Raw genomic sequence first — 27,282 nt, 5'->3', positions numbered from 1 at the left:
TCACAGCAACTTCATTTGAAGCCTACTTGTGACAATAAGCGATTTTCATTTCATTTTCTTTTCAAAACACTTTGGAATGTCACAAGATGAGATACGGTGCAGCATAAGTACAATACAAGTTTTGTTCTTTTATCCTCATAGGCAGGGACATACCTCAGTGCGGCAAATGAAACACCTTGGACACATGACACACAGGTCAGCTCTGATCCATGACGCAAGCCTAAAAGGAAACTGAAACATAATAAACAGAGATGGCATTGTTTACCAAGTGTCTTTATAACACTTAGCCCACGTGATCTCCTAGATGGCTATTGATCACCTATGGAGTCGGAGAGGAATGTTTTTTTTTTAATTTGTGCTTGGATTTTTCTGGGGCTTGAAAGAAAAAATCTCTCGGAGGAGATACATGGCTCTGGGTTAGGGGGAAGGGTGTGGGGTGCAGAGAAAGGAAATGTTCAGTCACAAGGCATGCATATAAATATATGTGCGTGTGTGTATATGTATAAACATGTTTTTAATACAAAATATATAATATTATCTTGTTACATATAAACCAGGGGCTGGTTTAGCACAGTGGACTAAACAGCTGGCTTGTAATGCAGAACAAGGCCAGCAGCACGGGTTCAATTCCCGTACCAGCCTCCCCGAACAGGCGCCGGAATGTGGCGACTAGGAGCTTTTCACAATAACTTAATTGAAACCTACTTGTGACAATAAGTGATTATTATTATATAAAATCTTGAGGGGCTTGACAGCTAGCTGCTGGGGGGATGTTTCCCCTGGTTAAGGAATCTAGATCACAGTCCCAGTGTCATAAGGGGTCTGTCACATTGGACTTAGACTGAATAAATTTCTGTTTATCTAAGTGTTGTGAACCTTCAAAATTCTCCACCACAGAGTGCTGTGACAGCTCAATTGGGGAGCATATTCAACACAGATGAACAGATTTTGGAATATTAAGGGAATAAAAGGGATTTCGGGATAATGCAAGGTATGATCATCAGTCATCGTGGTGAATGACGGAGCAGGCTCAAGGGGCTCAGTTCTACTCCAGCTCCGAGATCTTATGTTCTTCTGATGCTACAGCCATCACGGTGTGGGGAAGTCTTGATGGACCAGCTGGTCTTTTACTGCGCATAATTTTCATATGTTTGTACAAAATAATCACCACACTCATTTGCTGCAGCAATATATATTTTAATTCAAAGTGAATCTCGACAATAATACACCATAAACTCTTATTTTTGACACTCACCAAAATAGTCACCTGGAAAACCCGCTTTATGTGACAAGGTACGAAGGCTTGGTCACATTTAAATCACTGAGAACTAGCGAGAAATACTATCGCAAACTGTAAGAGACATACATCCATAAAAATTTTCCCAGTCCTCATATTGTAAATATTGCACAGTGCAATTGCTACATGGCAAACTAGTGTAGCATTAAAATCAAAAGCAAAAAGCCACAAAAAATTCTACTATTTTTTTTAAACAGTAACAGTTCGAACTTAATAATCAAGTCTACGTTGTTGTGTAATCTAACCAACGGGTTTCTATAACTTGCAGTGTTGATTTAACTTTCACTGAATTACTGTCTGGTTGAGGTGAAGGGGAAGCAGATACACAGGAAAGGACGGGACAAGGACATTAAAAGACGGATGATACCCCTCAATCGCCTGCTCCCTAATGTATACATCCAATTCAAAGCTCCCACCCCTGCTAAAATTACTTGGTACAAAGTGATTAAAACCAAAATCTTTGAGACATATTTTTATTTTCAAAATAACAATAGCACTTTCAATCGCACAACGGCCCTGAATTTGATTTGGTAAGCCTGGCTAAAATGGAATTAAAACCCTACATGCACGTAAAATAAAATTCAAAATTTAAGATAAGGTGGGTGTTACATTACCTACCCCCCGCCCCTTGCATTTCACAGTGTCTTATTTAAGAATGACTTTAAGGCATCAACCAGTGGATAGAACACAAGAAAAAACTGAATGCTACACTTTGATGAAGTACTCAGCAGTCATGATTTTATCATTCCACAGTGCTACGGCCTATCTAGCTTGCTCTAGCTGTTTCCCTTCAAGTCCCTGTATTTAGAGTTGTTTTGTTTTTTTTTATAAACATATGGTGTCTGTTGATAAAAATAGAACTATGCTAGAAAGCACCAAATTTCTCAAGAGGTACAATATACTTTATAAATCCAATTTAACTGTACAACTGTCTTGGTTTAAAAGCCTTTCGCACTTAGGCACATTGTCCTCCTTGGCTATGACTAAAGGCTACGATTGAATAAAACACTGCTTCATTTATTACAAGAATGTGCCAGACCCCTCCCCAAAACTGGTTCTACCCAAAGTTAGCTTATTGAAGTCAAACTGGTGCTGTTTATTAGTGGTGTGTAAGGATCGTTAATGTTTTTTAAATGCCAGAAAATGTAACTAAAGTATACCGAAATCAGGTTCTGCAGACTGGCTGTTGGTTCCAGTGAATAATTAAAAGGTTCTGTATTGCAGTGCTAAACTGCGTTAGCAAAAAAAAACAAAGTTAAGTCAATCCTGCAAGCTACAGCAATTCAGATTCTCTAACACAATGCCAATAAGAAAACATAAAATTAAGTTACATCAATACATCCATTTATATGCAGTGATGAGCTCGAAGTTACTTAAGGTAAAATACTGATGCAAAAAACACACACCCAAAATAAAAACAAAAGCAATTAAAAGTTTCATCATTTACAATACAGTAGTTACAAAGACACTCCAAACAGTAACGCCAAAATTAATCAAAACCCACTTCTAGTTAATGTAATCAGACTTACAGAAATGAGAAGGCTAAGTAAGAACAGTTAATAATTACCTATTTCACAGCTAATTGAAGTGGCAATCATTATATAGCAGCTTATCTATGATACATTCAAGATAAATGTTACAATTTATTACTTTGCCCGAAGAACTAAAACATAGCCCCAACCTTTTTTATTGAAATAGTGAAAAAAGATTTTTATTTTTTTAAATTCACCTTTCTTTGCTACTCTGTTTTTTTTGTGGATTTTTTTGAGGTCTATGCAAAGTTGCTAACCTTGCTTAGGAAATGGGATGACAGGAAAAGTCTTTGGTGCTGCAAAAAGCAACTTCATTTTCAAAAAAAAAAAATTTGTTTTCTTTTTTTGATGCACATACCAGAAAAATGCACAGAGCGCGTAATTCATTTTATCTCCCTGACGGAATGTATAAAATAAGCGAGTAGACAGTGAACAAGCTAAAGATAAAACAAAAAACAAACCCAAAATGATAAAGAGGGTAAAATTTGTCACATGCATAAATGATAAAATTGCACACAAAAAACTTGCACCTCGTCAAGCCTCAGGACTAAATATTATATTACTACGTATATCAAATACTGCATGGTCTGCTCAAGCTAAGGTGAAACCATATCATGAGTCATTGAATATTATGAATTGTAATTTTTTTCAATTTTCTAAACAAAGCCATGCCACCACATATCTAATCATTTCACTAAATTCCATAAACAGCAAACTTCTTTTTAAAAAGAGACACACACGCGCACACTTCTATTTCGATTGTATTGCAGATTATTATTTGTTTAACAGTATAAACACTGCTCATTATAGACGAGTTTAAAGTAGAAACCAGTGATCAAATTATCTCAGTCAATTCCTTAACGCTTGCTCTACACTTATGGTAATTCTAGATCATTCTGAAAGGAGGAAAGCAGACTCGGCCCACAACTGGCAAGGTACAAAATAAAAGAGCTTCTATTCCTCGGAGGATACTTTAAGCATACCACACGCCAAACCCGAAAAACTAAAGCGCTATTATTCCCTCTCCCCCCCGCCCGCCCGACCCACTCTTTCCCCATCCGTTTATTTCTTTCAATCACTGGATTAGATAAGAATTCAAGTGCTACAGTCCATAACATAGTAGTAACATTAACAACCTCAAAATATTTAAGGCACTATGTGTGTGAAAACCATCGTTACTGATGACACTGAAGAGTAAAAAACCTAATTTTAGGCAATTCGCGCCCATGCAAAACACATGCAAGTGTGGAGAGCAACGGCCCCCAACCCCTTTAGGTTAATGATTCAACACTGAAAAAACACCAAAGACACAGGGGAAACCACAAGTATATTTGCTTGTACACCATACGGCAGACATAATATGCACCTGTCGCCCTCACAGGGTTAATAGCATGGCTTCACAAGTGTGTGTTACATGTGTCTTGCAGTGGATACCACAAGGCAATACAAAAAGTGGAGAGAGCTCTCTCTCTCTTGCCCCGTGCTCCCTGCAGCTTCAAATCGCTGCACAGATCCTTGGACCTAACGCAACGGTTTTGGAAGCTGTATCATCGAATGTGCAAAGACACATGAAAACTGGGTTTGATTTAAAGCTCAGCTTTTTTGTTTATGCACCTTTTATGTACCATGATTAACAAAAATGCAATGAAGAAATGAATTTCTTGTGCCACGGCTTGGAATTATTCTTTAATCAGTAACGTGTTCCTTCAATTCCAGATGCTTTACACATGACTGAGCCTTAGGTCAGTTTTCTTTAGTTTTGTTCTGTAATCTTCAAATATAAGGATACTGGCTGAGCTTTGTTGGACTTAATGGGAATCCAGTGTAGACGGGAGATGCTGCAATGTAGGAGTGAGGATGAAATATTGGCTTGTACTGGTTCTGATGAATGGTTGGAGAAGGCAGCAAACGGGGATTGAGGCCAATAGGGATTTGGTGAAGCAGGCCATTGTGGTGAGAAATACTATAGGCCGTGGGTTGCATGACAGGCCTTGAAGTGCATGGGGAGGCCAGCAGATGGGCCATGGGGGCTGCGTTGCCCAGGGGTCCCGATGGGGGGTAGGATAAGATGGCGGGCTGGCCCCCAAGGTGTGCGTTTCCGGTCAGGTGTCCATGAGCTGTAGTGTGGTTGGGGCTCCCGTGAGCAAGAGAGAAAGGGTGGCTGGCGATTGTGGGCGCGATGAAGGCCTGCTTTCTCCAATGTCCATAATTGCCATTCCATTCCTGAGGCATCGCTCCATAGTGCTGAACCTGCAGAAATATACATCACCACAATCAGCTATCACCCAAATTACTTAATATAATACACCGAGAATAAATCACCGGTCTACAGAGATTTGCAGGCCACAACGAGCAACTGATAAGTTTATTTAGTGACAGGTGTGATATGCATAGGCAGAGAGATTAATTAACCATGGCATAGAGTGGGTTTTAGATTAAATAAGCTCTCAATAACAATGTTCTTGAAAGGATGTGAGCACAAATAAATCATGAGGACTTATCTATGAAATGTTCCTTTGAAAATGCAACGGGGTATATAAAGGGGATGGTTTCCCCGAGCTCAAGATTACAGGCATTGGTAAGGCCACACCTGGAGTAGTGGGTGTAGTTTTGGTCTCCTTACTTCCCCTCTGGGGAGTACAATGAAGGTTAACTAGACTGGTTTCTGGGATGAAGAGATCGTCTTATGAGGAGCGATATAGCAAGCTAAGCCTATATGCCCTGGAGTTTAGAGGAATGACAGTTGATCAAATTAAAACATATAAAACTCTTAAGGGGCATGACAGGATCGATACAGAGAAAATGGGGAAGCCAAAATATGGGCCGCAGTCTCAGAACAAGACGCAGGTCATTTGAGACTGAGATGAGATGTTTCTTCACTCAGCGGGTTATGTATCTTTGAAATTCTCTATCTATCTCCGAGAGCTGTAGATGCTTAGTCCTTGAGTATATTCATAACATATCTTTAGATTCCAAGGGAATTATGGGGATTGTACAGGAAAATGGAGATTGTGTTGGAAAGAGCGGAGGTAGTAGATCAGTCATGATCTTGTTGAATGGCGAACTAGACTAAAGGTGCACCAATTTCTTATGTTCTTAGGAGAAGGGAACACAGCTATTATGTTGCACTGAATAGAGTGAGTATCTATGTTTTATATTAATAAAGTTTGTTCCATAAACTCTAATATCAGTTGTCCTGTGCTTATTCAAAGGGAGTTGTTGTAAACCTGAAAAGAAGGTCTGAAGAAGTTGACTTGGCGCATACCTGACCAAAATTCTTATGTTGCTGTTGGAATGCTGATACAGACTTCTGCTGGCGAATACCTACAGCCGAAGGCTGGCTTATTCTTCCCGGAGCAGATCGGCCCTTCGTCAATGACTGACAAGTCGTATCTGGAAGGTGCAAATCAATTCAATATTTAAAAGTATGTAATCTTTGGACTGCACTATCAGGTTGCTTCCAGATATGGCACAAACTGTTTCAAAATTTGCAATTAGCACCAAAAAGTAATGTCCCCAAATGTATGAAATTTCCATAGAAAACAGCCATTGCTTCTACTATCTCACTTGTCCTCTCCATTAAAGAACACACATTTATATAGTTCGTTATGACATTGCAAAGGAATGTCTCCAAGTGTATTGCACACATCATTTAGGTAAACTCAACTGCCAGTTTGTACACAGAAAGGCACAAAAAACAACAATGAGGTAAATTGCCAATTCATTATTTTTAATGGATTTGTGAGAATGGTGAAAGGTTTTGATTGAATGAATAAAGAGGAAGTTTCCCCTGAAAGGGTTGCTAACCAGAGGCCATGGATTTAGAATGATTGGCAAAAAAAAAAACAGGAAGCAAAATGAGGAGAGTTTTTTTAAACAACAGTTTGGAACGCACTTTCTGAAAGAGTGGTGGAAGCAGATTCAATAACATCCTTCAAAAGGTTTATTGGGTAAATACTTAGAAACATATAGCGCAGAAGTAAGCCATTCAACCCAATGTGCTTATGCCAACTCTCTGTACGAGTTACCAATCAGCCTCAATCTTTCCTATAGCTCCTATTGCTCTTTCCTATAGCTCTGTAAATCTTCTTAAGGAGAGATCCCATTCCTTTTTAGAAGTTGCTTTGAACCTGCTTCCACCATTTTTCAGGCAAAATATTTAAGATCACAATAACTTACTGAGTAAACAAATTACTCATAAAAAGGTAACACTTATAAGGCCATAGGCAAGCAAAAGAGGGGGAGTGCGAGAGGGGTCAGTACTAGAATCATTATTTCTCATGACCTAAAAATGGGTGGACAGGGAACGATTTCAAAATTTGCAGATTACACAAAACCTGGAAATATTGTGAGGAGGATTGTGATTGACTTCACAAGGACATTGGTTGGTTGGAGATAGTGGGTGAGAATAGACTTGTTCCAGGTAAATTGGAATCAAAGCTGTCAAGCAAAATTGTATAAGAACAATGAGCCAATGGGCGCGATTCATCGGAATAATTTCAAAGTCCAGTTTCTGTCGCGGTTGTCAGGATGTTTCGCGAAGGCTGCAGTGTAGAGATTAACACCACTGTTCAACAACATTTGGCCTTTTTTTGGGCCTTGGGGGAATTTCTCCCTGTTGAAGCCACACTTCAAAAATTTTCTGGCACTGGGGAGCAGAGTTGGCCAGCAGGACTGGTTCCTCACAGATCGGAGGACCACTTTGAAAGGCTGTCCTGATTTCTACACCACCCACCCCCTTTCAGGATGCCTCACCACCACCCCCCCCCCCCCTCTTTCGTAGGCATGGCCCCCCCCAGGCCCTGACCCTTGGCATTGCCATCATGGCACCTGGAAACCCTGGCATTGTCAGCCTTGCACACTGGCAATACCAACCGGGCACCCTGGCAGTGCCAGGTTGGTACTGCCAGGATGCCCTGGTGGCACTTCCAGGTTGGCAATACCAACATGCCCTGTCACCAAACATCCTGAGGGCTCTAATGGCCTGTGAGAACCCCTTCCCCTCCCAGGTGCCATAACGCTTGGTTCATGATTGTGGAAACCAGGGTGGTTGGGGACAGGGCATCTCAGGAGGTTGAGATCTCAGGAGCGACTATTGATTCCCAGGTGGGATATTTAAAAATCCAGATTGTGCTGGGCATAGCGAGTCGGGTGACTCATGATCAGCCCGTCGCAAATCTCGATTCGGGGCTTTCCCGGGATTCACCTGTTGCGGCCGGCACCACACTGGGCGCGAAGCGGGGGCTGAGTCGCGGGCAATAGCCTTTAAAGACGAGTCGGTTCAGATACAACTGAGGTACATTCCCACAAGGCAGAGGGATTGAAAGATGAAATATAAACTGTGAACATAGGACAAATGTCAGGTTGGTGATACAATGGAGAAGCAATCTAAATACATCGACTTCATAGGTGGAGTGAAAAAGGAAATCAGAGAGAGGTTACAAGAGACTGATATAAATGAGAGAGCTAACATAAAAGGGAATCAAAAGTTTTCTTAAAGCATGTAAGCAGAAAGAGGGGTGGAGCCAATAAGAAACCAAAAAGGGAATCTACATATGAATGAAAGCGACATGGCTCAGGTACTTTGTGTTTGTATTTACCAAGGAACAAGATGTTGTCAAAGTTTAGTGAGAGAGGAAGTAGTTGAGGCACTGGATGGTCTAAAAATATGACAAAAAGGAAGTATTAGGAATGCTGGCTGCATTAAAAGTTAACAGGTCAAAGGACCAGATGGATTGCGTCTGAGGATGCTGAGGGAAGTAATGGTGGAAAACGCAGAAGTGCTGGTCATAATCATCTAATTCTCCTTAGATACAGGAAGGAGGAGAGAGGCAATATAGAACAAAGTTTGCAGTTCTGAGGGGAACTCAAGAGCAGAGAAACCAGGTTATGGGGTGGGCCGACGTGCACAGGTCACTGAAGGTGGATGGGCAAGTTAAATGTACAGCAACAAGTAAGCCATAATGAGATTTTTTTTAACTCTAATTGAACCTCAACTGGAATACTGTGCCCAGAAATTCTCAGGGCTATGGGGAAAGAATAGACAGTGGGATTTGTCAAGTTGCTCTTGTAAAATGCGAGCACACACATGACAGGCCGATCCTCTATTTTATGATTCTATCATTGTTTACCTCTTTCGAAGAGCATAGGCACAATAGACAGAATGGTATGTGTGGTATGATTTTTTGGTGCAAGTGAAGAGAAAAAGTGCTGGCTGGGACACTGGAAGAAATCCCTCTTGGCCTGTGAAGATTATTAAGTGGTGTGTAACATCCATCCTGACAGCTAACTTGCCATCTGAAGGTCAGAGCTGGTAAACGTTCTGCCTTTGCCTTTTCTAACTCAAGCCTCTGTGTTTCTACATCATATTTCACTATGTGATTATTGTTAATGACTTCAAATCAACCAAATTCTCTGGTCAGAAGTTTTCAAGAGTAGACTTTCATTTCATCAGTTCATGATTTTTTGTTGGAAATTTTAAGCATATCAAATTTTAAATGTTTAAATTATATTTATTTAATTCCCTTGGTCGTTTTTCTCTCTCTCTCCAAATCCAATCTCTCTTTCCCTCTTTTTTTTCTTTCCCTCAATCTGATTCGATGCTCATTCTTGGATGGCAAGACTGACGTATAAGGAGAGATTGAGTTAGTCAGGATTATATTCGCCGGAGTTAAGAAGAATGAGGGGGTTCTCACAGAAACTTCTAACAGAGTTAGGCAGGTTAGATGTCGGAAGGATGTTCTTGATGCCGGGGGAGTTCAGAACCAAGGGTCACAGCCATAGGGTATGGGGTAAACCATTGAGATGATGATAAATTTCTTCACCCAGAGATTGGTAAGCCTGTGGGATTCTCTACCACAGAAAGCAGTTGAGGCCAAAACATTGTATTTTTTCAAGAGGTTAGATATAGCTCTTGGGAATAAAGGAATCCAAGGATATGATGAGTAAGTAGGAACTGGCTACTGAGTTGGATGATCAGCCCTGATCATAATGTCATAATGAATGGTGGAGCAGGCTTGAAGAGCCAATGGCCTACCCCTGTTCCTATTTTTCATGTCTCTATGTTAATCCACCCTCCGTTACTCTCATTTCTCAGTTTATTTTTCGTCAAGGTCCAGACACTCTGGCTCCCTCACTGCGCTGTTATCAGCTCACATTCCCAGAACATAAAAGGCACAAAACATCTTTGAGCTGAAGGATGCGGGGGAAAAATCTAATAAACAGGGAACACTGCAAAACGCCCCAGTCCAGCATGTTTTGGGCTAATATCTCCCGGACTCGTCCTGCTCGGTGATGTAACCTCATAACAGAACAGCTTATTTATCATATTATAATATGCAACCTCAGGAATATATTAACTGAGTTCTGAAATGCTGTGGTGACCATGACCACTTAATTTATTTACAAGTTATACATGAGGTTTACATGCCACTTTGACACAGGATAATGGCCGGAACTCCAAAGGTGATAGCATTGCGGTCCCAGTTAATGTTATAACTGGACAACAGGATCTTAGAAATTGAACCCTGGCTCAAAAGACCGTAACTATTATTTTCTTTTATATAAAACATGGAGACACAGGACCGCTAATTAATTTCAACCACAAGAAAAAAAAAACACTTATTAAACATGGAAAAATTGGATTATAATACGATGTTTCTTTTACTCCCCCCCACCCTTTTCTTAACAAAAACACACTGATTGAAAGATATACATGGATTACAAAGTACTTAAGCTACAATGGTCTAATTGACACAAAAATTCATTTTTAAGCATACAAGATGACTGTGGTAAAATACACACAATCTGCTCTGAACCCAAATTCGTGCCTATGGATTTCTCCCAGAATCCCCCAGATGATTGTCATGTGCATTTCCAAACTCCATTCTCAAAAACATGCTTTAAAATTTTCTCCAGTTGTGCTTTCCCTTAGTAGTTTGCATTCCAAAATCCAGACCAGGTTTTTCAAATTACATTTTTAAACAAAGCTTCTGCTCCAATATTAACAGTAAATCCAGTCCAAGATTTTACACCACCCCCTTTTAGGTTAACAGCTTTTACACAAACTCTTGAGGTCCAACACTGATTTTCATAGTTATTTCAACTCACATTCTACAGGCTGTAGTAAAATGTCACAATCTGAAAATTACTTCAGATATCTTTCTGCATCTCAGCCTTCTTCTCAGCTCTATCTGTCTTCACTGAACAGTTCTAATACCAGTTACCGTTCAAGTGCCATTGACATCAGATCTCTTGGAAACCTTTCTTCAATTTTCTAGTTCCCTTAACTAGCTGCTCTTCAGATCTCTGCACTTGTTTTGTTAACCAATCCTCAATGGTATGGCTTTTCATCCAGCAAAGTTGAGAGGTGTTACCTCACGAGCCTTCTAAACCAGCCGCTTCTAACAGAGCTGTGAGAGCTGCCTTCTTCCTCTATCACTACCTATTTCCAGCTACCCAACAAATTCAGCCAAAACTGAAACTTAAAAGTTCCTCTACGTTGCAAAGCCCCAGTTGCTAAGCAACTGCTGCTGGTTTATTTACTCTTCATGCCATAGCACTTTCCGAGCACAATAGAATCACAGCTGGAACCAAAACTAACTCCTGCACATACAAACACCTTGTCTAGCATGAATCGCAGTATAGGTTTTACCCTTTCAAGCACAGAAATATTAAATTAAACCTACTTGAAACTATACCTTATTTATAATGTTTACAAATATTACACTTTGTTTTCCAACAATAGAAAGAAATATTAAATCAATTCACTTGTAGTGGGCTGCTGTGAGAGTCTATTTTGTTAGTTGGTGAAGGATATGGATAGATACCGTTAGCAGCATTGAATTTTTCATGCAGTTGGCAAGGTTTTTTTGCGTATGCTATATTACATCAAAACGATTGCTGAAAATGGCTCCATGAGATGTTGTAAAAGGCAGCTGTGAGAAGTTACAGTGGTATAAAATTCAGTTGGATTATGAGAAAATGTCTATGTTCGCTAATCCTCCTAAGATCTCTGAGCTCCTCTAATTCCTGATCTCTTGCACATTCACAATTTAGCAACCAAGTCCCTAAACCTCTAGAATTCCTCTCAAATCCCTCTACCTCTCTCTCTCCCCTCCTTTCAGGTGCTCCATAAAACATGTTTCTTTGTGTCCTAATATCTCTTGTGGCTCGTATCAAATTTTGTTTGATAACGCTCCTGTGAAGTGCTTTGGGATGTTTTGCTACATTAAAGGGGCTATATAAATGCAAGTTTTATATACTCAATGCATTGAAATGTGAAGCTGGAAGTGGAATGAACTCAAAATCTTTTATAGTTAGGTAGATACATAAAAAGAAAGTTAGAAGAAGAAACACAGTAGCCACCTGCAGAATCACTATGACCCCTGTAGCATTAAAGGTATTGAGCACGGAATCATTTGCACATCTACAGTACAATCCTATTCCCCTTGCTCGGCAAAGACATGGCAGGAATGAATCTTCAATAAACTCAGACAGTACTGTATGTGTATGTTAGTTATAGGGCTGGATTTTTCGACCGCACCCACTGCTAGATCGCCAAGGACGGGGACCATGTAAAGGTACGTTGACCTCAGGCGGGAATATCTGGTCGCCTGGTGGGCATGGCCGAAAAGTCACACGCACGGTGTCTGGATAAATAATTTTATTACTGATTTATAATATTATATCATTGTTCTATGTTTAAGGTGAACATTTACACCTACGACGCTTTCCAGTTTACATACTTTGGTTAGACATTCTAACATGATTCAGAAAATGCCAAAATCCAGAAATGACTTGGCCCCAAGCATTCTGGATGGAGAAGTCATGGTGGAGATGTAAAAAGTTCAACTGCTTCCAGGAGGTGTTTAATAGGGAAACCGATATGAGGTGCTTGGGAAGCAAAACAACCGAAGGATATGGATGGGGGTCAATAAGACAGGACTTAAGAGCGAGCTGCCAACAGAACTCAATTCCTATCAAGCCTCAACTTGATTGAGTTGATTGCACGTTGTCTTCCTTTTCCCTCCCACCTCAACCTTCAATCCCAGCATTGCTCTTGCCACCCTCTTGTGACCTGTCTTGAACTTGGTTGGGTGGGTTGTGGGCAATTTTCACACTGTGGATTCGTACCCAATTAAAACTGCGCAGATGTTGCTTACACTATAGGAGCCTTATGGAATCATAGAATCTTACAGAACAGAAGGGGACCCATAGTGCCTGAGACAGCACTTTGAAAGAGCCATCCAATTTCGTTCCCCCATCACAAATTTTTCCTGATAGCCTTGGAAATTAGCCGTTCAAGTCTAATTGTCTTTCAGAGTTCCTTGGAAATTGAATTCACCACCCTCTCAAGGAGTGTATTCCAAACCTTAACCCAGTGGGAAAATTTCCCCTCGCGTTATGTTGTCAATTATTTTAATTCTTTGTCCTCCAGTTACCAGTCCATTTGTTTCTCCCAATGTGCTCCCCTTAATCTTCCCTTAATCTTTTCTCCCCCAGAGACCACTACCATCTTGTTCAATCCCTCCACTTTACTGAACTTCCTCATCCCTCGTATCATCTTAGTTTTAAACCTATTCCTGACATCCTTCCTAAAGTGTGGCACCCAGAATTGTTCACAATACTCCAGTAAAGTTTCACATGGTTTCCATGTTGCGTGTTCAAATGTCCCTATTTTCGAAGCCACGTATCTCGTACACTTTCTGAACTGCCTAATTAACTTGCTCTGCTACAATCAAAGATCTTTGAAAAACACCTGCAGGTCCCTCTGCTCTGTGCACCCTACCCCCACCCTCAACCCTCCTTGCCTGCCAGCCTCTCAAAATATAATCAGGTTGTTTAGTCTTACAGCAGACAGGCAGAGAAGAACATACTGTAATTTTTCAGGACTGGATTTTAATGCCCCTTAACCTCTGTCCAACCCTGTTCATCCCAATGCTCCTTGCACAATGTGACCTTAAATCAATTCTCATACCACTTCCATGCAACTAACTGCCTACTGCAATTGCAAATCCAACTCTCTACGATGATGCATATAAAAGCAAATCCTTACCTGTGTTTGAGACCCGCTCGTTCAAGTCTGTTACAGAGACTGAATTGCTGTTCTGTACCCTCATCGGTGGCACCACCATGGTGCGCACAGCGGGCTTGGTGCTGTCTGTTCCCTTGGAGTCAATGCTGCTCGAATTCTGGTTAGCCGCATCCTGAAGGAATTGTTCTTCCAGGAAAGGACTTTCATTCTGTCCTGAAGACTCACTGGTTGGGGATCCATCCACGGTGTCACAGCCGCTCTCCGGCTCATCCTCTGACATGCTGGAATGTCAATGATTACAACATGCTGATTCAGATACCGGTCAGCATCAGTTATGCACACATTTAAATCACATTGTTGCTGCATGAAAAAGTAGTTGCATTATACAGCACCATTCGTGATCTTGAGATAGCCCCAATGTGCTTCACAGTTAATGAATTACCTTTTCTTTGAAGTTTAGTCACTGTCATAATGTAGGGATAGTCAGTAGCTAATCTGTGCACAGCAAGGGCCCATAAACAGCAATCAGATAATATTTGTTTTAGTGATGTTGGTTGAAGGGTAAATTTGACCACACGATACCAGGAAGAACTCACCTGCTTCTCTTCAAAAAAGTGTCTTGGGAATCATTAGGATGCACTAGAAAAGGCAAACAGGGCCTCAGTTTTAAAAATTAATCTTAGGGTTGATGTAGCACTTCTTCATTACTGAATTAGGACTATCAACCTGGATTATGGTCTCACGTCCTTGGAACAAGACTTGAACCCATTACCTCCCAACTCAGAAGCTGGAGCATGGATCACGAGTGAAATGAGAGCCACTTGAAGATGCGTCATTCATCTCTCCTACCTCCTCCACCACTCATTGCTCGCTTCCCAGTTGCGACACTTATGTCAATGTTTTCCTATTGTAAGTGTGCAAAAAAATGTTGGCACAACAGTTCCAGAGAAGGATTCCGCCCCATTCCCCTGACCCAAGAATCCTTTCAAAGAATTGTCACACTCGACAGAAGGATGTTGTGACCTCTGGCAGGGACCATGTGCTTTATCTCCCTGTTAGCTCCTTCGTCCATACTGCAGTCCTGCACACAAGCTAACAAAAGGTATGAACTTGTTAATTCGCCTGAGGCGGTGTTTCACTCGTAGCATTTTTATAACAGGTCTAGTTCACAGCAAGCACCAAGTATTGATAGATTTTATATTTCTCAAATTAGGTCATGTCTAGAGAGGAACACTGTATAACACAAGGCAGAAGTAGTGGTGCTTTGTAGCACCATCACTGTTTGTGTAGGTCCATCACTACTTGTGGTAGTGTCAAGAACAAACAAGAGGGATGTCATATTTTGCCATAAGTGCAATTATTACTGCAGCTCATCAATATACAAAATAAATCGCGGAGTCAGAAGTAAGGCTGACACTCGTTAAGTAAAGAGGTGGAGGGATAATTTGGGTGTGACATTAAACAGAAATATAATCTGCCAGTTTTACAATTCAGGTTAACAAACTCATTTTTCGACAATAGAATGGAAATTCACTTGGGTTCAATATATTCCTTGGAAATAAGTTATCACTCTCCAAACCCCATTTCTGTCACAAAGGTCCACACAACGTAAAATTTCACCTCCAGTGGTTCCATTTCCTATTGCGCTATGAATAGCATCTCTTTTACATTGTATATACAGCACAGAACCACACCATTTGGCCTAACCAGTCCATGCGGTGTTCATGCCCCACTCGAGCCTCATCCCATCTTTCCTCTTCTAAATTGACCATCGTCATCCTCTAGTCTATTCTCACTCAAATGCTTGTCTAGTTTCCCCTTAAATGCATCCATACTACTTGCTTCAACCACTCCCTGTGGCAGCGAGTGACCCATTCTCACCACTCTTTGGGTAAAGAGGTTTCTTCTGAATTCCCTAATGGATTGCTCGGTGACTATTTTATATTGGTGGCCTCTAGTTGTGCTCTTTCCCACCACAGGAAGCATTCACTCTGCATCAACACTATCAAAACCTTACATAATTTTAAAGACCTCTAATTAGGTCACCATTACCTGTCAAATCTTTCCTGATATGCCTACGCACGCATTTGTGATACTGTATCATCCTTTTAGACCATCGGGAATCTTACCAGGGATGAGGGACTTCAGGTTATGGGAAGAGACTGGGCAAGCTGGGATTAGTCTCCTTCAAGCAACGAAGTTGAAGGAGGGACTTAATAGAGGTTTGCCCAGCATTTTGACAGAGTAAATTAAGAGAAACTGCTTCCCATTGCAGGAAGATCAGTAACCAGGTTTAAGATAATTGTCAAAACAACGAGAGGGGAGATGAGGAGAAATGTTTTTACGCAGCGAGTTGCTGAAATCGAGAATGGCACTGCCTGAAAGGGCAATGGAGGCAGTTTCAATTGCAAAACAGAATTGCACATAAATTTGAAAGGAAAAGAATTACGGTTACTGGGTAAGGGGGTGGGGAAGTGGAACTAAATGGACAACTCTTTCAAAGAGTCAGCACAATCACATGGTCCCTGTAATTTCCAGTCCCCACTGTTTTGATAATTTACAAATCCGTCCAATTTAGATGGTTTTCTGATCATGTCAGAGTAGCACAGACACAGAGTTTACTTGAAAATGTGAACTATGCACTAAAACACGGTTGAGAAGAAATTAAACACCCCCCCCCCCCAACTTCTTCCTCCAATCGAGCTCTGCCACTGTATTCAGAAAGCTGACACACTGAATGCAGCACAATATCCATCATCTGTACCTGTTAGGTCTCTTGCAAGGAGATGGGCTGGACTGTGCCGAATTGGATGAACTGGTGCTTAGGGTGCTGTCTGGGCTACTTAACGAACACACACGGTCGATGTTGAGGGTGCTCTGGCATGCTTCGCAGTCAGGACTGCCTTTACATCTGATGGTGGGTGGGGTGGGTAAAAAACAAACAATATTACCTCAATAGAAGTCAGTCTGCGACTAAATAACTGCAAAATCCCACACAATCTCTTTGCCTCATTTGTTATGATTCCTGCCTCATCTGTTATTCTGCTGGAACCATTTGCAGCTCCGCTGGACCAGTTTTTACATGTTTCATTACCTCACCTTTTGTCTTGCAATCCTCCCTTTTATGATTCAATCACTCTCGTCAGCCACCAGATCCCTTTTGTTCTTTACTCCCCTCACCGCACCCCCTCTCTCTTTTCCTGGCTCTGAACTTGTTTAATAATTTTAATATCTTCCACTTCTGATAAAAGGCAGTTCAATGCAGTCATGACTGATCCTAGGCTCCAATTTCATTTTCCAGCCAGTTCTCCACATCCCTCAATTCCCCGAGACACCAAATATTTGTCTATTCCAGCTTCATTCAATGATGGAGCATCCAACAAACCTTTGGGGGTAGAAAATTCCAAAGATTCACAACCCATTTGAGTGAAGTAATTTCTCCCCTTCTCAATCTGAAATGATCGGGACCTTATCCTAAGACTGTGCCCCCGTCCTTTAGAAACCCCCCGCCCCGCCCCGCCACCCCACCCCGATTAATGAAAACACTCAGCCCATTCAAAATTTTTTATGTTTCAATGAGATCCATAGAATTACGACAGTGCAGGAGTCCATTTGGCCCATCGAGTCTGCACCATTCCTCTGAAAGAGAGCACGACCTTGGCACACTACCCCACGGTGGTACAGTGGTTAGCACTGTTGCCTCACAGGGCAGCACGGTGGCCTAGTGGTTAGCACAACCGCCTCACGGCGCTGAGGTCCCAGGTTCGATCCCGGCTCTGGGTCACTGTCCGTGTGGAGTTTGCACATTCTCCCCGTGTCTGCGTGGGTTTCGCCCCCACAACCCAAAAATGTGCAGAGTAGGTGGATTGGCCACGCTAAATTGCCCCTTAATTGGAAAAAATAATTGGGTAATCTAAATTTATAAAAAAAACAAAAAAAAAAAAAAAAGCACTGTTGCCTCACAGCTCCAGCAACCAGAGTTCAATTCTGGCCTAGGGTGACTGTCTATGTGGAGTCTTCACTTTCCCCCTCTGTCTGTGTGTGTTTCCTCTGGTTAGGTGAGGTTGCCAGTTTACGGGGACAGGGTGGTGGTGTGGGCTTAAGTAAGGTGCTCTTTCTAAAGGTCGGTGCAAACTCAATGGCTTGAATGGCCTCCTTCTGCACTGTAAATTCTATAATTCTATCCTGGTAACCACACCCATCCTTTGGACACGAAGGGGAAATTTAGCATGGCCAATCCATCGAACCTGCATACCTTTGGACTGTGGGAGGAAACCGGAGAACCCAGAAGAAACCCACGCAGATAAGGGGAGAACATGCAAACATCACACAGACAGTCACCCAAGGCTGGAATTGAACCAAGTCCCTGGCGCTGTGAGGCAGTAGTCAAAACCACTGTGCAACCATGCTGCCTCTCATTCTTTTAAGCTCCAAAGGATAAAAGTCTAATTTACTCAGTCTCTTATCAGAGGTCAACTCACTCATCCCAGGTGCCAATTTAGTGAACCTTAGCTATACCATTTCAAATGCAAGTTTTACCTGAGAGCACAAATGGGGTTTCAAATTTAATATGCAGTACTCCCCCAGCACTACACTTGGGAGGGTCAATCTAGGTTCCATGCTCAACTTCCTGGAGTGGGGCTTGTCTCATACGTCTTCTGACTCAGAAGCCAGAAAGTTACTGACTGGGCCCTGGTAGATACTTTACAGCAATTCAGTCAACGTAATTCAGTCAACAGTTATTTCTAAGTAGAGTGCAATAATGATGGGCTGTTTTCTGTGCTGCGAAATTCAGCAAGTCATCTCTTGGGAGGTGCCTCTTTACACTGCAATATAAAGACACATAATTCTCCAAAACAGCTCTCTTAGCAAATTTATCCTATTAATGCAAGTCCAGTAAATTTGATTGAAATTCTCCAAATTCATTAGATACTTGGAACTTATACGAGAGAAATAGAGAGTGAGAGAATTTTAACCAATCTGCCTGGATGGGATTCAAACTGGGGTCTTAGTTCATAACAGAAAATACAGAGATAAATATAGACAGATATGATCTAAAGCTTTATGGAATACAATGGCTCTTACGTTCAGAGGTCAAGAATGTGTAATTTGTGAAACACAGCTAGCAGAGTTCATGATTGGCAGGCAGAGGAGAGGAATAGAGTAATGCCTTGGGGAGAGAGAAATTTTGCAGATGTTTCTCGCATGGGATTAAATAAGTGAAATGGACTCTTATCGTAAATTGCATCAAGTATGAGTGGTTGAAAACAATTATTAGGCTCCTCACAACTAAGCTACATTGTGATGGAGGCAACAACAGCAACTTATATTTTTTATCAAACTTTAAACATAGCATCTATCACAAGGCACTTCACAGAGCTGAAACAGATCCTGCTCAGTAACAGAAGATGGAGAAGGATATAGTAAAGAAACATGTTTGGAAAGATAGAAACTGAGGGGGACAATGAGACAAGGAGGTCACCCAGGGATTTGAAAACAGTGAACATTTTAAAATCAATGTTTTGCTGGTCTGGGAGCCAATGTGGGTTAGTGAGCACAGGGGATATGGGTTAATGGGGTTTGGTGAGTTAACACATGGACAGCAGACATTTGGATAAGGTCAAGTATTTGGAAAGTGGAAGATGAGAAGATAGCAAGGAGAGCTGTGGTATAGTCGACTCTTGGAGTGACATGTTTCAGCAGCAGATGAGTTAAGGCAGGGGCAGTGACAGGCAGTGTTGAGAGATGGAAGTAGGTCTTGGCGATGGAGCTGATGTGGAGTTGTAAGCTAAATTCAGGCTCAAATATCATGACAAACAACATGTTCGTTTCTCCAGATCAACAACATTTGAGTAAGAATGAGTAACATAAATGATAAGGGAAAGTGAGTTTTCTGGTGGGAGATCATTTTAAAATCAGAGCTTGCCCACTCAGGAGTAAAATCAGGAAGCACTTTACCCCACACATATGCCAGTGGAAATCTGGAAAACCGTTCCCCAAAGGTTGCAGACCAATTGGATTTTATTAAAACTTGCATTGTTAGATTTTTCTTCGCTTTTTTTTTATAAATTTAGATTACCCAATTATTTTTTCCAATTAAGGGGCAATTTAGTGTGGCCAATCCACCTACTCTGCACATTTTTGGGTTGTGGGGGCGAAACCCACGCAGACACGGGGAGAATATGCAAACTCCACACGGACAGTGACCCAGAGCCGGGATCGAACCTGGGACCTCAGCGCCGTGAGGCAGTTGTGCTAACCACTAGGCCACCGTGCTGCCCTATAGATTTTTCTTAGCTAAGGGGGGCTGAAGGATGCACAGCAATGCAGGGTCCCATATGGAACAAACTGTGGCTTTCAACTCTCCGAATCACAATCAGTAAAACAAAGGGCCATTTAACAAGAAAGACACAGCAGGTCTCTGTCCCTGAATGGTGACCTGGCCTCGGTTTAGCCTTTAATTGTGTACAGAAGCTTTGAGTGTCTGCCTATACTGGGGAGAGGAGATGGGTTAATTATTGTGGTTTTATATTTTTAAACCACAGGGTGGCAGACAATATCATCTTCACAACGACAATTTAACTCTTGCGGTCTGATGGAGAACGATTCGCAAATGACAACCATTTGTCGAAGTCCGGCAACTGAAAATATTATTCACAGTGGGGTTGAACGCTGTCCAAAATTTGAATAACACTGAAAGGTGGAATCTTGCAAATGCGTAGGGCTATTGGAGAAAGAGCAAGGAGAATGAAACTAATTGGATAGTTCTTTCAAATTGCAGCACAGGCACAATGAGCCAAATGGCCATCCTCTGTGCTCTATGATTTTGCAATCTAATCGAGGTGTGTAAAAGGTTAATGGAATTTGATAAGTTGATATGGTAGAAACTATTTACTTTCGGGAGAAACCAGAACAAGGGGAGATCATTTTAAAATCAGAGCTTGCCCACTCAGGAGTAAAATCAGGAAGCACTTTACCCCACACATATGCCAGTGGAAATCTGGAAAACCGTTCCCCAAAGGTTGCAGACCAATTGGATTTTATTAAAACTTGCATTGTTAGATTTTTCTTAGCTAAGGGGGGTTGAAGGATGGACAGCAAATGCTGGTAAATAGATCAGTGGTCCAACTGAATGGCAGAAACACTTTTGAGGAACTGAATTGCCTCATTCTCCTGTTTCTAATGTTATGAGTGCACATTGAAGCTGAGGCACAGATTGTTTGAAACGAAAAACTCACTCTTCTGGTGAGTGGCTCTGGGAAGCCTCCTCATCATCCGTGTCACTGCTGATGGTGATGACACTTGCGGCAGGGCTTGGGGAATCAGCAATAATGATGGTCTGGCGTTGCTTGTTGGCGATCAAGTTGCCGTCCAGGTCCTGCCCGACTGAGCACTGGAGGCCACAGCCCTCCCCATCCTTCCCACTATGATTGTCCTCTGCTGCTGGGCAGACTTCTGACTCGCCGGTCTTTGGACTGTTGGTGATCTTTGGAGACAGTGGCGCAGAGTCCTGCAGGTTGTTGTAGTGTGATGTATTGCTCCTGCCAGGAAACAATAAAATAGAGCAAGGGTGAGTACACGTTGAAGGGGTTGTGTCCACCTGAGCACACCAACATATATCTGTATTCTTCGCAAACATTGAGGCGTTTGCAGTGTGATCCCTTTATCTTCCACAACTTCATGGACTTTATAAATAGACTACAAATGCATCTTTATGAATCAGTTAGGCCCCTGCTGGCATATTGTATCCATGATGTGGAGATGCCGTTTCTGGACTGGTGTGGGCAGAGTAAAAAGTCTCAGAACACCAAGTTAAAGTCCAACAGGTTTATTTAAAATCACAAGCTTTCGGAGCGCTGCTCCTTCATCAGGTGAAGTGGAGGCAAATTACAATCACAGCATATACAGTGGAGATACAATTGCAAGATAGTTACAGATTGGAATGTCTTATATTGCAACCAATTCTGGGTACCGCACTTCAGGAAGGAAGCCAAGACCTCAGAGAGGGTGCCGAGATCAGAGAAGCTGGGATTCTTCTACTCAGAACAAAGAGGTTAAGGGGCAATTTAATAGAAATGTTAAAATAATGAACTGTTTTGATAAGGATAACTAGGGAAACATCCCACTGGCAGGTGGGATGGTAATCAGAGGACATGGAGTTAAGGTAACTTGCAAAATCACCAGAGTGGAGGTGGGGAGAATGTTTTAACACATTGACTTTAGTATGCATTACCTGAAAGAACGGTGGGAGCAGACGGAATAGTAATAAAAAAGGATTTGGATAAATATTTGTAAAGGAAACACCATGGGGAAACAGCAAAGGGAATGAGACTAATTAGATAGCTCTTTCAAAGAGTCAGCATAGACACAATGGACCAAATGATCTCTTCCAGTGCTGTATAATTTTGTGATTGAATTCTGACACATTTTAAGTGGGTACAAACACTTCAGTTTGGGCTAATTTGGCGTTCGATATTCCAGCCCGTGCAACGAACACCCCCAGGCTCAGCACTGTTTCAAGTTTGAACTGAAGTACTTTCTTTGAGAGGTGCCAATGAAGGCAAGTTGATTCACCGAACTGCTATGAACTGACCTCGAGGAAAGCTCATATTGTTTAGAAAATCATATCATAAAGGTTTCTAAAACAGGACGCGGCTATTTGGCCCTTCATATTTGTGACAGATGTAAAATAAGCTTGGTCTACAGCACTGCAGGTTACAGTACTTCAGGTGCATATCTAAGTACCTTTTAAATGCAATGAGAGTTTCAGCCTTGATCACCCTTTCAGACAGTGAATTCCAGACTCCCACCACACACGTGATGAAAATATATCTCAACGCCCCTCTAATCCTTCTTCCAATTACTTTAAATTTATGGCTCCTGGTTACTGTCTTTTCTGCTGAGGAAAATAGGTTCTTCCTATCCACTATCTAGGTTTCCTTATAATTTTATACACCTCAATTAAATCTCCCCTCAGCCTCCTCACCTGTTCCAAAGAAACCAAAACCAGCCATTCAAATCTTTCCTCATGGTTAAAATTCTCAGACCCTGGTAACATTCTCACAAGTCTCCTCTGTAACCCAAGTGTGATCATCTGCTTCCTGTAACTTAGTGACCAGAATACATAACTCTGCATATAGTGGCCTAATTAATGTTTTTACAACACTAGCATAACCTCTCTGCTCTTATAATATATCTCAGCTAATAAAGGGAAGATCTTATGTGCCTTCATAATCGTCTCAGCTACCCGCTCTGCTATCCTGAAATCTGTTATGTGGAGATGCCAGTGTTGGACTGGGGTGGGCACAGTGAGAAGTCTTACAACACCAGGTTAAAGTCCAACAGGTTTGTTTTGAATCACTAGCTTTCGGAGTGCAGCATTCACCTGAGGAAGAAGCTGCGCTCCAAAAGCTGATGATTCGAAACAAACCTGTTGGACTTTAACCTGGTGTTGTAAGACTTCTTATTGAAGTCTGTTGGCGTCTACACACTGGGCCTCTACACTTCTCAGTATCCTACCATTTATTGCATATTCCTTTGCCTTGTTTGCCCTCCCCAAATGCATTACTTCACACTTTTAGAGTCATAGACATTTTACAGCTTGGAAACAGGCCTTTCAGCCCATCATGTCTGTGCTGGCCATCAAGCACCTATTTACTCAAATCCCATTTTCCAACACTTGGCCCGTAGCCTTGTATGCTATGGCATTTCAAGTATTCACCTAAATACTTCTTAAATTTGTGAGGGTTCCTGCCGCTACCCCCTTTCAGGCAGTGAGTTCCAGATTCCCATCACCCTCTATAAAGCTTTCCCCTCACATCTTCTATAAACCTCCTGCCCATTTCCTTCAATCTATGCCCACTGGTTATTGGCCTCTTCACTAAAGGGAAATATTCCTTCCTGTCCACCCTATCTATGCCCCTCATAATTTTATACACCTCAATCAGGTCATCCCTCAGCCTCTCTGCTTCAAAAGAAAACAACCCCAGCCTATACAGGCTCTCCGGATAGCTAAAATGCTTAAGGCCAGGCAACATCCTGGTGAATCTCCTTTGCACCCCCTCTCGTGCAATCGCTTCCTTCCTATAGTGTAGCAGGCAGAATTGCACATAGCGCCCCAACATTTTATACAGCTCCATCACAACCTCTCTGCTTTATATTTTGTGCCTCGGTTAATAAAGACAAGTATGCCACATAGGTCTTCATAACCACCTTATCTACCTGTCCTACCATCTTCAGAAATCTATGGACACTAAGGTCTTCCTGATCCTCTGTACTTCCTAGGGTCCTACCATTCATTGTATATTCCCTTGCCTTGTTGGTCCTCCCAAAATGCATAACTTCACACTTTTCAGGGTTAAATTCCATTTGCCACTGTTATGCCCATCTAACCAGCCCATCTAAATCATCCTGTAATCTAGAGCTTTTCTCCTCATTATTTGCCACACCACCAATTTTTGTGTCATCTGAAAACTTGCTGATCATACCTCCTACATTCACATCCAGATCATTAATGTTCACTACAAACAGCAAAGGACTCAGCACCGAACCCTAGGAAACAGGCTTCCAGTCACAAAAACAACCTTTGACCATTACCCTCTGTCTCCTGTTCCTAAGCCAATTTTGGATCCAATCTGCCAAAATTTCTGGATTGAATTCCATTTGCCACTTTCCTGCCCACCTTACTAGACATCGACATCAACCTGCAGTCTACAGCTTTCTGCCTAGCAATTACCCAACCAATTTTTATATCGTCTACAAACTTCTTAATCTTGCCACCACATTTAGGTCTGAATCCTTGATATATACCATGGAAAGAAAGGCAACGAATACCAAGCCCTGTGCAACCCCATAGAAACAGTGTTCCAGTCACAAAAGCACACATTAAACATAACCCTTGCTTCCTGCCACTAAGTCAGTTTTGGTTTCAGTTTCATTTGCATTCCATGGGCTTTTGATTTCCAGACTAGTTTTCCATATTGGACCTTGCAAAAAAGCCTTCCTAAAATTCATCTAAACTACATCCAATGTGCTGCCCCTCATTGCTCCTCCTTGTTACTACTCAAAATATCCAATCCAATCACAGTGCAGAAGGAGGCCATTTGGCCCATTGTGTTTGCATTGACTCTCTAGACAAGTATCATGGTTTAGTACCATTCCCCTGCTTTTTTCCCAAAGCTCTGCATATTGTCAGAAACTGACTTCCTTTAACAAATCCATGCCGACTGTCCTTGATTAATCTTTATCTTTCGAAATGGCAATTAATGCTGCCCCTCAGAATTACATAGAACATAGAACAGTACAGCACAGAACAGGCCCTTCGGCCCTCGATGTTGTGCCGAACAATGATCACCCCACTTAAACCCACGTAACCTGTATACCCGTAACCCAACAATCCCCCCATTATCCTTACACTACGGGCAATTTAGCATGGCCAATCCACCTAACCCGCACATCTTTGGACTGTGGGAGGAAACCGGAGCACCCGCAGGAAACCCACGCGCACACGGGGAGGACGTGCAGACTCCACACAGACAGTGACCCAGCCGGGAATCGAACCTGGGACCCTGGAGCTGTGAAGCATTGATGCTAACCACCATGCTACCGTGAGGCCCCTTGTTTCCAATAATTTGACCAATGGGTTTAGGCTGACTGACTTGTAATTACTCGGCCTATCCCTTGCTCCCTTTTTAAAAACAGCGGTAGAATGTCAGTGTCCTCCAATGCCAGCCTTGTAGACTGAGAGGATTTGAAAGTAATCGTCGGTGCAGAGCTTTTGTGATAACATAGGTCATATTGTTTGGTATCAGTTAATTAAAGAGATATGATTTTTTTTTTTTTTAAAAGACGGGAGCCATTTGTTTCCTCTTGACTTCTTCGGACCTTGAGACAGAAACAGGGCCAACCATCACAGACAAAATTAATTATCTGCAGACAAACCTTTGCAGAAACAACAAATATCCTCCAATCAGGACCCTGTTAGCCCCGGGACTTGCTGGCGTGGGAATTAGACACTGGCCTGAATTTCAGAGCCAGCAGTACACACTGGTGAGCTCAAGGAAAGCTGCCTGCAAAATTCTAGTGATCTCTGTGGCATGGAGTCCCCCTTTCCCAATGTCAGTTGGAATCTGGTGCCAAATCAAGGAGATCTCCAGGCGCCCATCAACATTGACATCGAACAGCCAATAAACTGAAGTATTCTTAAAGGCAGCAGACCAGGAAGCAAAATGCACTGATTGAACATTACTTTTGGTTAAATGTTTTCAGATCGTGAAATAAATGATTCGGACATGCATATGGAATTAAGGTAGAAGCTGAAGTGCCATGAACAAACTTTTGAAAAAAGTATTTTAAACATGGATGGCAAAGTGGTTAGCATGGCTGGGTTCAATTCCGGCCTGGGGTTACAAGCGTTGAATTTGTATGTTCTCCCCATGTCTGCGTGAGTTCTCTCTGGGGCTCCACTTTCCTCCCAAAGACCAAAGATGTGCAGGTTAGGTGGATGCCAAATTGTTCCTTAGTGCCCAGGGATGTGCGGGTTAAGTGGGGTTACGAAGTTGTAGCGAAAGAGCGGGAGACTGGGTAGGTTGCTTTTTCAGAGCGTTGGTGCAGACTTGATGGGCCTCCTTCTGTAGGCAGGGATTCTATATATAGAGTTTATTCTATATTGGAAAAATCTAGCATTCCACAAATATCAGATTAATTTTCCAGATCAGTAAGGCTGTTTAGCATTAATTCTGAAGTTAGTTTCGGTTTATAAACTCAGTTACACCTCCTTCAATAAAGTGTGGCTTTTGCAAAGGTTTTAACAGTGAGACTAATAGTGTAAATGTGGATGTTTTCATCATTTAGTGATTTCTAATTGATTGCCGGTTTAGCTCAGTTGGCTGGACAGTGAGTTTGTCGTGGAGAGCAAGGCAAACAGCATGGGTTCAATTCCCGTACCGGCTGGGGTTATTCATGCAGGTTCCACCTTCTCAACATTGTCCCGGGCATGAGGTGTGGGGATTCTCAGGTTAAATCCCCACCATTCAGCCCTCCCTCTCAAAAGGGGAGAGCAGCCTATGGTCATCTGGGACTTTACTTACTTTTACTATTGCACTGTAGAATCCTCATTCAATGACCCTCTATCATATTACAAGCAATACCACAGAATTTTAACCTGTTTATATTAGCTGCCGTCAAACTAATACGAAGCAAGGCATTGATGGGCTGTTTTTCAATAAATTCCACTATATTTAAGCAACATATGTTATATATATCATATAAATTTAGTCGTTTGGTAGTACAGGACTCAAGTACTGCTGAAAAAGTGCCATGATGAGAAAGCTTTTTGTCTTGCACTCTTTAGGACAGGAGCACGAATACCAAGTTTCAAAGGGAGTGAACTGTTGCTCCCTTTGCAATTTGGTATTCTT

At 41.9% G+C, this 27,282-nt stretch overlaps 1 protein-coding gene across 5 annotated transcripts in view; it reads right to left on the bottom strand.

The window, feature by feature from the left end:
* Nucleotides 1–1,176: 1,176 nt before the first annotated feature.
* The window catches only part of hipk3a (homeodomain interacting protein kinase 3a), a 278,159-nt gene continuing 252,053 nt past the window's right edge, over nt 1,177–27,282 (bottom strand). For all 5 annotated transcript variants that reach the window (XM_038807891.1, XM_038807892.1, XM_038807894.1 and 2 more), the window contains 5 exons: nt 21,103–21,405; nt 16,629–16,775; nt 13,886–14,145; nt 6,095–6,222; nt 1,177–5,079 (listed from right to left, as the gene is read on the bottom strand). In XM_038807891.1, the coding sequence (XP_038663819.1) occupies nt 4,603–5,079; nt 6,095–6,222; nt 13,886–14,145; nt 16,629–16,775; nt 21,103–21,405 (1,315 nt within the window). In that variant the 3' untranslated portion in view covers nt 1,177–4,602. The remainder of the gene's footprint in view (nt 5,080–6,094; nt 6,223–13,885; nt 14,146–16,628; nt 16,776–21,102; nt 21,406–27,282) is intronic.

The sequence above is a fragment of the Scyliorhinus canicula genome, chromosome 9 (assembly GCF_902713615.1).
Source record: "Scyliorhinus canicula chromosome 9, sScyCan1.1, whole genome shotgun sequence".
Taxonomy (NCBI): domain Eukaryota; kingdom Metazoa; phylum Chordata; class Chondrichthyes; order Carcharhiniformes; family Scyliorhinidae; genus Scyliorhinus; species Scyliorhinus canicula.
This window is presented reverse-complemented; position numbering and strand designations above follow the sequence as displayed.